The sequence below is a fragment of the Odontesthes bonariensis genome, chromosome 16, assembly GCF_027942865.1.
Source record: "Odontesthes bonariensis isolate fOdoBon6 chromosome 16, fOdoBon6.hap1, whole genome shotgun sequence".
Taxonomy (NCBI): domain Eukaryota; kingdom Metazoa; phylum Chordata; class Actinopteri; order Atheriniformes; family Atherinopsidae; genus Odontesthes; species Odontesthes bonariensis.
The window spans coordinates 35,708,355-35,722,216 of NC_134521.1; the positions used below are offsets into that span (position 1 = coordinate 35,708,355).

The 13,862-nt window shown below is 42.5% G+C and overlaps 1 protein-coding gene across 3 annotated transcripts; it reads right to left on the bottom strand.

The window, feature by feature from the left end:
* Nucleotides 1-1,643: 1,643 nt before the first annotated feature.
* Nucleotides 1,644-13,131, bottom strand: ccdc15 (coiled-coil domain containing 15). Of its 3 annotated transcripts, none has more exons than XM_075486968.1 (11): nt 13,062-13,131; nt 12,059-12,570; nt 9,987-10,136; nt 9,530-9,607; nt 8,298-8,417; nt 8,073-8,171; nt 3,073-3,186; nt 2,890-2,993; nt 2,569-2,763; nt 2,181-2,329; nt 1,644-2,089 (listed from the first exon to the last, which is right to left on the bottom strand). In XM_075486968.1, exons 2-11 carry the CDS (start codon nt 12,230-12,232, stop codon nt 2,043-2,045), a joined length of 1,230 nt encoding a protein of 409 aa, XP_075343083.1. In that variant the 5' UTR covers nt 12,233-12,570; nt 13,062-13,131; the 3' UTR covers nt 1,644-2,042. The 3 variants fall into 3 exon arrangements, with proteins under 3 accessions (XP_075343083.1, XP_075343084.1, XP_075343085.1); XM_075486969.1 differs by having other exon boundaries at nt 12,059-12,304; nt 12,457-13,116; XM_075486970.1 differs by having other exon boundaries at nt 9,575-9,607; nt 12,059-13,117.
* Nucleotides 13,132-13,862: the final 731 nt, after the last annotated feature.

Here is a 13,862-nt window from a genome sequence, read left to right on the forward strand (position 1 = left end):
GCTTACAATTAAACCTTCAACTAATCATAAAGCAAAAACAACAATATGGGCTTGTTCTCAACTTGGGATTATGGACGAACTGTTGTCCTAAATCTTTGTTTTATTTGCTTTTTATTTTACACGAGACTCCTTGGCCCATATGTCAGTTTGTTCAATAGTTTTCTTTTTGCCAGAGTTTTGTGACTGTCAGTCTCTTATTATTATTCTTATCCTTATGCTCACTTTGGCTGGCTTTTTTTGACGTTATGTACACATTTATATGTCGTTATTCTGCTTTGTTGCAAATAAAGTTGTAAAAAATAAAAATAAAAATAAAAAAAGATATGTCGTAGATTTTCTCGAGGAACATCTCAGAGAAACACTGAAACATTTAGTAGGGTTCTAACCTCAAAGAGAAAATGAATGAAAATCGTTTTCTTTTCTTCATCCTTAGCCCTTACTTTGGAAAACTGGAGGTAACATGCAGACTACATAAAATATTAATGGGAAAAAAAAGTGAAAATACTACTTGACAGGGTGAGGCCAAGAGAGCAACACTTAGTTAAGCTTATAGTAAGAATTCATTAACATTTAGATGCAGCAAGTTTTGGTCCCTCAATATAACAATGTGTCCAAGTCAATCAGAACATGATTTGTTACGTCTGCATAAGAATCATGCAAAATGACTTTAAAACCCATTGAGGCTATTTAGATACAGTGGGGTGAAAAGCTAAATATGACCGCTGAGAGGGAATTGAGTGTTTGGGGTGACATAAAAAGTTTATTAGAGCACAGGTACCTCAAAATTGCTCCAAAAGAACTTTATCAAAAAAAAAAAATCAGACTTGTGTATAAACTTTGGGTTTGAACAAGAGCAGTAGATAAAGTTTCTGGATTGAAACCGGTGATAGTATCTATCGATCTATGAGCAGTTTCAAATGTTCCCCAGTTTCAGTTCTTCAGTTCTTATTTCCTATTCGGGTGAATAAAGCATTTTTTCTCCATTTCATCTTCTTTCTGACATGACCCAAGCATCAGGCCACAGAGATGTTAAAAAGAAGTGCAGTTAGGGAGGAATCATTATTTTGGTGAACTTCTCAGCAATCAGACAGATGAAACTTGGGACAAGGAACAAAGACGCCAACATTTTTTATTATTATTATTTTTTTTAAATGGGGCGCAAGCAACAACGTGGTGTTTTTACAACAACTTCCTAGAAATTCAGTGTTTTTCTCATCGTTTTGCAAAGCACAATGCGATCCGAGTTCCCCTTCTTCCAACCTTTATTGCTTTTGTCTAATATGATCTCAAGGATTATGTGTGCTCTTCGGATGGATGTAAATGACAAAAACATTTAAGCAGATTTTATGTTTACTGTCATTTGTGACTTGACTCAAAATCCTCCTGGCTTTGAAAAGAGCAAAGTTGTAAAGCTCTCAGCAAACATTTAAAACTTCTTCCAACATAAGAAGGAAATACACAGTAAGTAACGATAAGAGTAGCAAATAGATGAGGAGAGGCAACTAAAACAACACAGATTAAACTGGCCCACGACTGCTTAAAGATGTCCAAGGCTGGGGGACATCAGTGTTTGTCAGATTATATGTAACTCTTTGCAACAGCAGTAGGTGTTTACAGGTCAACAAAAATTCAACTCAAACAGATGACGTACTACATCTTAATTTATTACTTTTTCTTTTAAACAACAGGTTCTGATGAATCTCACAAAACAAACAGCAAAACTACAAAAACACATTTCAGTTTACACAAATCGTGAGGATAAAAACAATAATTAACTCCTGTTGGTATGAAGCATGTCAGTATGAATTAGCCCTGAAGGGACAAAATAATCAAGGTAAGAAATATCAAGTGTGCTTTAAACAAGATCTGGGTGGACAGACAGACACAGAACTGATATCAACCATGACACGTGATCCGGGCTTTAATAAGTTATGCTGTGTTTTTTTTAGTTTTTTTTTTTAAAGTTGCAGCGTTCCTTTAAACAGACAGCCAGAGGTCAGCTCTATCAGGCGAAGTCCACTGCAGATCATGAGCTTGCTTTGCTATAAATCCAAACTCACCATGGTTGAGTGTAGTGCCTGGGCATACGCTGTGAAAGGGAAGGAAAAAGAAGACATTAAATGCTTCCACTAATGCTCGATGTGTAGTGTGTGTGCAGAGGAAGAGTGTGCAGTCACTACCTTTGGGATTATTGTGGAAGACGCAGTTGTTAGCGCAGGTGTCGGGGTGGGAGTCCCAGAAGGAGGACGCACAGCAGCAGAGGGTAGGAGGCTCCAGCTTCGCCTGACACAGTCGCTCCTTCATCTGAGCTCTGAGAGCGTCCACGAACCTGCGGAGTTACCAAAAGTTATTTCGGGATTTTGTCTGAAAGCGAGAGGATATTTGACCACAAAACTGACAACTCTGACAGGTGCAGTGAGAGCTGAAACAGACTTTTATATCCCGTGTTTTCTATGACAGAGGTTTGGTGAACTCTCTACTTTCTGAGTTATTTATCAAACGACTCCATCAGTTATCACAAACCTCAACAACATTTTTTGCACATGCATCAGGACATCTGAAAGTTACCTTGCAGCCTCTCTCCCTCTGCCCTCTCTTTTTGTCCTCTGCAGCTGTACATCTCTCTCTTCCTCCTCCAGCCTCAGTCGCTCCAAGATGAGCAGCTCTCGCTCCTCCAGCTTCTGCCGGGCCTCTGCGAGCCGCTGGGCTCTCTCCAGCCGCTGCTCTTCCTCCATTCGAAGCTGTTCTTTCTCTGCTTTGATCCTTCAGTGAGAAGGGGAACATTTGAGAGGAGTAGCTGCTGAGACCGAGGCAAGATGATTGACTTTAATTGAACCATGACACCAACACGAGGCAGCGACACGGGAGGAGGGGTTGTGGTCTCTTCACCTTGCCGTCCTCTTCAGGTGTTTCCTGTGCTGTTTGTTCTCCTTCACTTGCTCTCGTTCTAAGTTCATAACCAGACGGCGGTGCAGCAGGAACTGAGACTGACGCTGCGGAGTCAAACCAACCATCTGTAACATCTAGTCTGATCAAAGTCAAGCAAGTACAGTCAAAGGTTTGCATGTTTACCTGTAGTTTGTCTGGGTCAGTCAGAGGCCACAGAACTTGTCGATCTCTGAGGCTGGAGGCTGAATCGGGATCAGGATGTGATCCATCAGGATCCCACAATGAATGGCCTCTCACCTAACACACACATACAGACAGACCACATTTTGACCCACTTTGTACATGTTTAAGCTGCCAACAGCACAAATTTATGACAAAAAAATTGAACTTTGAAACGCCACAAACAAACGTTGCTGATTGGAGCTCAGTTTTGGCCAGCTTATAAACGCAAATGTTCACCGATAATCCTGGTGATGATAAAGCTTTAGAACAAAAGCAATGAAACAGGATCATTTTGAGTCAGCCTAACTTACTCACGCCTGCTGTAATTAGTCGCATTAACTCAGGGCTTAGAAATGTAATCAAAACTTTCTTTTGATCCCGTTTGAGTTGTTCTGGCTAAAATCCCCTCAGCACCCAACCCTTCAAAGATATTACTAAACTGGTGCATCTGAAAGCCAGACATCTTCAGAGGGAAAACGAAGGGTTTACAGCCGAGTGCCATAGACAGCAAAAGAAAGTGAGAAAATAATTATGAAGTGGTCTAATCTATGGTGTGTGTGTGTAGAACATCTGCAAAATCTGCTATAGGCCCAGCCTGCTGGGGGGCCTCATCTGTCACACCTTTCCTCACTTTACTCTCTTTTTCCCCCGTTTAATTTCTCAAATGATATTATGTACATGTGACATTATTGTGGTCATTAACTCGTGTTTCCCTGTTCCAACAGATATCCTTTGAATGGTGTTACAGTGCCCCCCTCCCTTTCTGTCTTCTCAAACCCCAGCTGGTGGAGGCGGATGGCCATCCTTCCTGAGTCTGGTTCTGCCAGAGGTTTCTTCCTGTTAAAAGGGAGTCGTTTCTCTCCACAGTCGCCTCAGGCACGCTCAGGACGGGAGATTGGACCGAAGACAAGTTTCAGTGCAATCTGTTGGTTTCCTTAGCTAGGAAATTGTTTTTGAATTGGCTCTATATGAACGAATTGGATTATTTTGAAATTTATTATGATTACAATGAATTGAATTCCAATTGGCTTGAATTGAACTTTATTATTTAAGTGCCTTGAGATAACATTTGATGCATTTGGCGCTATATAAATAAAAAAAAAAAAAGAAAAATGAATTGTTTATCTCATCCACAGGATTCAGCAGCAGTTTGTGGACAGTAAAGATGAGGAATGCTGACATTGTTGTGGTTCTGCCTGCAAATGTCAGACCAGGAATCTATTCATGGTGAAGTTGTAGCAATTTGAACCATAAAACACATGAATGTGAAAGTAGCCACCGCCCTTTCTATGACAGATAAATCCTTACTGGTTTATGAACATTAACATTTAAACCCAACCCTTTCTGGCAGGTGTGACACTGCCAAGTCAATTTCTTGTAAACAACACAAATATCTGCACTGATAATGTCAGTTAATCTGCATTAAGGTTGGAATGTGGACAGAGACAGTCAGGTATAAACTGCACCACAACATGCAGTTAACAACATGTCAGCAAACTGCAGCTCTACAGATATATTTAACATTAGCCTCCCACACGTCTATCAAACCATACAAATGGTGCGGTTTCCTTACACTGTTGTGTAACGAAACATGACCCAGTTTCACATTTCCAACTCTGCTCTGTGAGAGCTTTATAGGAAATGCAATAATGTGCCAGCTAAAGGCTGAGTTATACTTCTTTTAACTGCCCTTGCGCTTGTGTCTTGCGCGTATGTTAATGGCTCGAGATCGTTTATACTTCATTTAGCTTTGTCGGCGGTTGCGTGTGCTGCGTGGCGATTCACCGCCAGGACAGTAGGTGGAGTAGCGGGTTTTTTCAATGACAAGCCTACTATGATGAAAGCAAATTCACCGCCAGGACCTCTTCGAGTGGATTCATGCTTCTTCTTCTTGTAAATAGCCGGTATTTTGTCAGATTTTCAACACCTTGGGGGTCTAAACGGCTACTTTCTCGCCTGAAAATGTTTCAAATGTTGCTAAAGTTATATATTTACAGAGTTTAGCCTATAGCTTAAGGGAAATCAGCTTTTCAGGCTGGCTGATTTGGGCTCGGACAGGAGTGAAGTGCTCTGTGTGTAAACGCTCTGCATACTGTCAGATCGATGAGTATGCCGTTTTCAAGTAGTAGGCGGTTTCGACCACAGCCAGTGGCTTGTGCTTGCGTCTTGCGCAAAGTTTAGAAAATTGAGGTGACACACGCAAGCACGCAAGGGGGGGCTTGCAACCGCGCAAGGGCTTGCGTTGCGTCTTGCGTTGCGTCTTGCGTTACCGACTATAAACCAGGCTTCAAGCCTGAGGGAAAGCTTCAAGCCTGGTTTATAGTCGGTAACGCAAGCCGCAACGCAAGCCCTTGCGCGGTTGCAAGCCCCCCCTTGCGTGCTTGCGTGTGTCACCTCAATTTTCTAAACTTCACGCAAGACGCAAGCGCAAGCCACTGGCTGTGGTCGAAACCGCCTACTACTTGATCGATCTGACAGTATGCAGAGCGTTTACACACAGTGCACTTCACTCCTGCCCGAGCCGAAATCAGCCGGCATGAAAAGCTGATTTCCCTTAAGCTATAAACTCTGTAAATATATAACTTTAGCAACATTTGAAACATTTTCAGGCGAGAAAGTAGTCATTTAGACCCCCAAGGAGTTGAAAATCTGACAAAATACCGGCTATTTACAAGAAGAAGAAGACGCATGAATCTATGGAAGAGAGACTTGCCAAAGAGGTCCTGGCGGTGAATTTCCTTTCATCGTAGTAGGCTTGTCATTGAAAAAACCCGCTGCTCCACCTACTGTCCTGGCGGTGAATCGCCACGCAGCACACGCAACCGCCGACAAAGCAAAATGAAGTATAAACGTCTCGAGCCATTAACATACGCGCAAGACACAAGGGCAAGGGCAGTTAAAAGAAGTCTAACCACAGCCATTATAACAAACAGCCTTGCCACTCTCTATTAAGCCCCATTGTACCGGCTTTTTGGCTGCAGTTACACCAGAATTCCACTGGGGGCGTCGGTGGAGACCAGAATGAATGGGGCCCAATGGAGCTAGATGCTACAAATGGTCAGTTTCACCTAAGTCTCCTCAAAAGCGCTCAGGTTTGAATGTAGTTTCTGAGAGCTCAACATGGGTTTCAAGTCAAAAATCTACTGAACGAGTACATATATCCCTTTGATTTCTTACAGGTTGGCTTCTTGTTGTCCACCACGCGCTAGCATTGTGCTAATGACAGCTGGTCGACCAGAATTACGACCAGAGGCATCGCTTGACGGCTGGCTCCATACCAAGCGACAAGCGAATTAAGATGGACGTTTTCCGCTTATGTTACCACAGCCTAAGAATCTGTGATGTTACCACACATTCTCTCTTACTACAGCTCTTCCTTGAAAACGCTGCTGCCTTTGAGACCAACAACAAGCAGGATTGTTGCCGTAAAGCGGCATCTCCGGTCGTAAGCTATGTATGACGTCATATACACTTCAAATCCTTTTTTTAAGCAAATGAGTGGCTCTAAAAATCTAAAACTCAGCCATGGGTATTTTCTAAACATCCTCTTTCGAAAACAACATTCGAATTACTAGAGAAAAAATTATATCTTGAGATAAGGGCACGAAAGGGCGTATAGCTCCATAGGACTCCATTCATTCTGGTCTCCAAAATTGAGCGCCCCACGTGGAAAAAGGGTGGAACTGCAACCAAAATCGCCTCGTTGGAACCGGAAATGCACCGTGAGTGGCGTATCTGTACCATTATAGAATCTGTGGTATAACTCATACTTCATTTTGCTTTGTCGGCGGTTGCGTGTGCTGCGTGGCGATTCACCGCCAGGACAGTAGGTGGAGTAGCGGGTTTTTTCAATGACAAGCCTACTACGATGAAAGGAAATTCACCGCCAGGAGCTCTTTGGCAAGTCTCTCTTCCATAGATTCATGCTTCTTCTTCTTCTTCTTGTAAACAGCCGGTATTTTGTCAGATTTTCAACACCTTGGGGGTCTAAACGACTACTTTCTCGCCTGAAAATGTTTCAAATGTTGCTAAAGTTATATATTTACAGAGTTTATAGCTTAAGGGAAATCAGCTTTTCAGGCCGGCTGATTTCGGCTCGGGCAGGAGTGAAGTGCACTGTGTGTAAACGCTCTGCATACTGTCAGATCGATCAAGTAGTAGGCGGTTTCGACCACAGCCAGTGGCTTGCGCTTGCGTCTTGCGTCTTGCGTCTTGCGTTGCGTCTTACGTTACCGACTGTAAACCAGGCTTCAGCCTTTACATTTCACCTTCACACCCTGAACATGGATCCAGCTCTTAAACTGCTGCTCTTAATAACTCGCATGACATCTGGGCCATTGTAATTCTATGTCCCAGTGATACCCCAGCTGAATAATCGGCCATGCCTAACCTTTTTTTTGGCGTAAACAGACACGGAAACATCCATCCCGAGAGCTTCTAACAAGGCGTTCCACAACTTTTAATTCCCCAGATTTTCAATCGATTATCACATCACAAAAAGTCAAACTCTATCTTGCCCTGAATAAGATATCTGGTAAAATGACTGAAATTTAGAAATATCTTTTAGCTGTATTCATTTACATTTAAGCAAATCTGATCATGCCACATCAACTGCAGGCTGTGTTTGCTCTCACTCTGAACCACAGAGGACAAAGTCTCACTCATCCGAGTGCCTTTTCATGATTTCTAAGTGGATTCATGGTCAGTTTTGGGGTATGTGCACAGTGTAACGTCTGAGCATTTTAGGTTATATTAAAACTCCAATAGAGATACTGTTTGAATCTCTCTATTAAATCTATCTGAACAGCATAAAAACCAACTAGAGCATGGTTGTATTGGTAAGAGTATTGTTTGCATATCATGGATTCTAAATGAGTAAATGAAAAGTTAAAGAAAGAACTTGAAATCTGAAAGCAATCATCATGGCTTGCAGTTTGAACGGTAGCTGGGTATTCAGTCACCTTCTGTTGAACAAGGGGACATTCATGTTGACTGCTGAGAAGAGGAACATCTCCATTTTCCTCTTCTTCCTCTCCTCTCAGCACATGAGTTTCAGCTTTCTGTTGGGAGGAGAGAGAAATGTCTATAAATTATAACCTGAACACGCACAATAAAAAAATTAAAAAAACACGGTTACAGGAAGTGTGTTTAAAAAGAGGAACACGATGCCAGATGCGGACACTCACGTGTCTGGTTGTTGGAGAGATTTTCCATCTTCCTCCAGGAAGGTCTGACGTTGATTCCTCCTGCTGCATCAGCCGACAGGCAGCCAGTCTGAGTCTGACCTGCCTCGTTCCGTCACTCGACTGGAAAATTGTGGAAATAAGTAATATTCCACATTAATCACCTTCAGATTTTATACAAGTCACTGTCCCAAGTCAGACAAGGAAACAATGCAGTCTTTCTGAATGTTTCACAATACGTGATAAAAATAATGGGACCAGTCAGCGCTTCCTTTTCATCGCACACGGACGAGACCGAATATGTTCACCTTTAAAAGTACAGTGTGATCCTCAGCAGAACGAGAGAGAGCGCAACTAAGCCAAACTATTAGGCCGATACACTGAAAATATAGTAAGTTAATAACAAACAAACACATAAAACAGTTCTAAAGAGGATTATTTTGAACAAGTTGTGTCTTGTGAGGGATATTTTACAGCCGAAAGGTAAACTCAACAGTGCTCCCTGGTGGATAATACATTTTTACACACATATTTCACAATTAACATGTCATACCATCGCAAGCATTTTGCCCACATTCAGGTATAAGAGTATCAGTGAAACTGGGCCATGATTCAGGGTATTAGGAACTGTCTTTCAGTTGGGGCTTTTTATCATTTCTTTATCAGCCTAGCTTTGTGCACTGAATAAATGTATTCAACACTTTACATATATTTTTTGTGAATAACAAAGCAACCTAAGCTTGGAAAGCCTTCACGTCCAGGATCTTCACTGGTGGCGAGAGCTGGGCCAGTGGCTACGAAACAGCTGCCTCCTGGTTTCAAGATAGTGTGTCAGGTAAGCAGCGAGAACAGGAGCAGCTCATCCTTTTCTTTAGCGTTCACAGGGCTCTGCAACGTCTCAGGGAAAACATAAGACCTAAATCATACATGCCATCACGCAAATATCCAAGTTTCGGCTCCCCAGTCGGTGCTCAGCACACTCAATTGACTGGATTTGCTTTTTTTGGATATCTCCTCCTTTTCCAGGGTGACATTTAAGTTGAATGGTTGCCATTTTGATTTGGTGTGCGTGTCGCAAATGCACTTGTACAAATAATCAGAATGAGACTGTTCACAGAGCAGTAGAACTGCTGGGAGCAGTATGTCTTTGTACAAGATGAACACTTAAACTGTTTTAGCTTTTTATAGATGCTTCCTCACCACCAACACACACATACATCCACAGAAAATCTCACCTCCAGAGAGTGCTTCTCACCAACAGGTAAATGGTGGGTTCTGACCTGAAAATGTGGGCTTCTCCTGTCAGGTGTCACCTGGACAAAAACACAGTTACACAAGCCAGAGGGCTCGACCATAATCATTTTCTACTCTGCTGAATGCGACTGGGAGGACTTTGCTCTCAAATATTCAGAATTGCTGCTTTTGTCATTTTTTTCCAACCATTACATACTGCTGGATACCTTTAACGACTGCACTAATAAATTAGTAGTTTAAAGATTTCTGCTTGAAAAAAAAAATTAAAAAGTAATTTTTTTATACATTATCCATTAATCCAAAATTAGCTAAAAGATTATTTCACAATGTATATATATAGTATAGAGATCAGTAAGTAGCCATGAATGTGGGTGGTAATCGCATGTGAAAAGATCAGATTTATAACTAGTATGTAACCGACAGCCAAAACGCCTTTACCCCAGGACGTGTGTGAGGCTGCGGTCTCTTCTTGCAGACTTGAGCTCGCTGAGCCACACGGTGGCGCACTTCTTCTTGAAAACGTCTGAGGCTCTCTTCATTCTCCCTTCTCTTCTCTGCCTGCAGCTCCTCAGTTTGCAAAGCGAGAGTCTAAAGAAAGACATGCAGAGATGGTCAGAGAAAACAAAACAATGACCTTTAAGGGCAGTGACTTTGCTGCATTGGTCCCAGCGAACCTGCACTTCCACAAGTGAACTATGACTCAAGACAAACACTGCAACACTTTTTAGCCACTTTACAGGCTGATGCTTGAGAGGTCTCACTAGAAAGATCAAAGTTCAGATCCTGGTTTTAACTCGGAGCTGCAAAGTGACGTACATTTTCATGGATAGTAACGTTAAACCTAACTTCTACATTTTCACTGTCTCTTGCCTTTTTGATTCTACTCTAAGTTCTTAGGACATGCTTTTCCACTGATGACAAGTTAGGGGAAATGAATGGGATAAGCTCACAATAGCCGCTTTCGGACAGACAGTTCTAAGAAAGTAGTTATCAGAACTACCCTCCTCAAATTTCGTTCTGATAACTGTCCTTCCCCAGCGGAACTGTTTCAGTCTGCATTCGCACATGAGTCGGGACCTGATAGGGACTGATGCGCCGCGCGCAGCCGTCTGCGTCAGTGACGTGTTAGCCGTTAGCGCTACATTCAAACACAAAACAAGACGGTAAAAGTAATGAGAGTAGAAAAAACACCACCAAGAAGCTAATATGGAGAGCGGGGAGGCCACTGTGTTTATGGTCTGCATGATGGGGATATTAATCATGGACAATCACATCAGGCGTCTAATATCGAGGCTGGAAGAGCTCACAGAGAGTCAGGAGATACTTTTTTATTTCATGAAGGAAGAAAGGAGAGCAGAGCCTGCAGACAAATGAGACCACTGTAAGTTTAACTTATTAAACACCCGCCGGTTGTGTCCTTGTATGAGGAAACATTTCAGCCGTGATAGCATGACATGGGGCGTAGCTACCGACCACCACACACCTCCGTCAGATGCGTTCTATAGAACCATGAAAAGACCCGACCTCGGAGAAGGAGCTAAATAGTTATAGGAACTGAGGGAGAAAGCCCCGAGTTCCTGTATGTCCGAACACGGGAGAAAACGGCCCCGCGGATTAAAAGGTTATTAGAACTGCCAAAGGTTCCTACAGTCCGAAAGCGGCTAATGAAACTTTACAGTTCTTCTAAAACAACACATCCAACAGGGAGTTCAACTTCCATAGAGTCTGACTGACTAAAAAACAAATAGTGTCAGTATTACAATGCATTTCCACCAGAGGGGACTGACCAATCTATCTACACATCAAAATTCCCCATTAAGTACACATCTCTGTCACAGTTCTATAAATGAGGAACTATGGACCAATACTGTGTACACAGACAATCTAGAAAGACCTTATAGTAGTAAAGGGAGCAGCATTTGCTCTGCTACAAAATGATACTGGACATAATCTGTTGGTGTACACAAAGACATCAATTTAAAGCTGGAAGAAAAAAAAATACAATATAAGGAATTAATCAATTAACTGTGACAAAAGCAGCCAGAGACTAAAATCCCCCAACATCCCAAAGGAACTATATATTCCTGCCTAATTGTCTTGTGAAAAAAAGTCCTGTTTAGTCTTTCTGCTCAACGATTCAACAAATTTAGTTTTTGCTAAATTCACAAATACCTATTCAACTATCAGTCAAGCACGTCTGTGAATTACCTCTAGGAACACAAAACCAATTTATATCTGAGGCACAATAGTTGGGATCATATAAAACATTCCCTATTTGGTGGATACATTATGCAGTTGGGGCAAATGAATGTGTAATGACGTATATGCATTAGGCTAACAAAGTTTGGGAATAGCGTCACTCCAAACAAGAAATTCCAATCTTTGATAAACGCAAAGGTGTATAATGAAGTTGAAATGACTTTCTACAGCAGATGGGTAGTAACGGTCTCCCAACAGCCTGGCAACAGTCAGGGCTAACTCAATGTATTAGCATTAAATGCCAAACTCACAAATGGGTGATCCAGGAAATCCTGCCCGTCCTCCACCCAGGCTCCAACCGCCACCACCGCCTGGGTCCTCTCGGCCAGCACTTTGCTAGCTCTGGAGGCTTGGTGTTTCGTGCTCTGGCTGACTGAAGGTTTATTCCTGGGGTTTGCTGAAGCTCTCACCCGGCCAGCACTCATTGACGGCGTCGTTATCAACCAGGCTAACAGAAAAGAGCTGCTAACACACAGCTAAGCTTTCTTGATAAGTTCCTGGTAAAAAGTTAAAAAATAAAGTTGCGCAGCAGTTAAGCCGACTTAACTATTTGCAACTAAGTACAATCGTTTATCTGCGAAAAGAAAACAGAAAAGTATCTGGACCTACAAACAGTAAACAGCAACAGGTTTGTTTGAGTTTCGCTCACCTCGCCTTCTTGAGCGTTTGTCACAGCTCATTACTGCCCCCATCCGGAGAGGAGGAGACACTGAAAATTGTGCTTACGCAGTAGCAAGAGGAGAAATCAACCTGTCCACCCATTCTTACATAACAAAAAAAATATGTTGGTACTTAATTCAAATAGACAGCTGAACTTACTTATACATATTTGAAGGATTCTACAGTATACAAAAAAGCAAATGTCCATCTGGTGTTAAAAACAGCAGGTGGTGTTCTGCTTCAGTGGGCAGTTTAATGAGCAAACTAAGATGCTATACTATTATACATTACAGATCCCGGCAGAGGACTTGTGGAAGTGTTGATCTGTAAATACCTTTTGATTTTTTGGTTTACAATGTAACGAGTGAAGATTCAAAATATAGCAGTGAAAGCCACAGAGGGAACACAAATCAATTCAGAGAAGCAAACGAGGCTCGCAGAACTCACTGGTGATTAGTCTTATCCACAGGGTGCATTTTAATTAGTATATGGTTTGGACAATATCAACACGATCAGACATTTAAATAGGATAGAACAAAGTCCAGGGGCCTCATGTACAAAGGGTGCGTATGCACAAAATAGTGGCGTACGCACCTTTTCACGTCCACGATCAGATGTATCAAGAGCGAAATGACCGTGGAAATGTGCGGTGCCTCACGGCAGCTTCAGGGCTGGCGAACGCACTTTTCTACAGCTGCTGATTCTTTGGCGACACCTAAGGTGATGTTGGGAAACTGTTATAATAAATAAATGTGAAAACAATTAGTCCTCAGACAGTGATGTGCACATTTGAGATAGATGAACAATTAATACTGATAAACCATTAATACACCCATGTGTCTGCAATTACACGAGCGGATATAAAAGCAGCGCAAAGTGGTGCAATGCATACCATTAAAAACAATGGCTGCTTTAGCAGTATTAGAAGACTTTGCAAATGGTGCAATTCGAAGAGAGCGTGTGTTCACTACAACAGAGAGGATTAGCTGGCACATGATGGCGACTGAGTTTTGAGGGAAATCCTCCTGGAACTGTGCGCAGAGCTGCGGCCGGCGTTGGAGCGCAACACAGCGAGGAGCCATGCGCTGCCTGTGCCCTCAGGTGATGTGCACACTGGGGTTCCAACCGGAGCATTCCAGAGGGAGCTGGCCAACCGATTGGGACTGTGCCAGTCTACCCTGAGCCGAGCCATGCCAGCCGCGTGGGACAGAATTATCTGCATCTCAGCCACGTATATCAAATTCCCACAATGCAGTTGAACAGGCCAACATTAAAGCTCAATTTGAAGCGAGAGCCGGTTTTGTAATCGGAGCTATCGACTGCGCACACATTGCTATAAAAGCGCAATCACATGATGAATTTGTATGTTAACAGGAAACATTTTCATTCGATCGA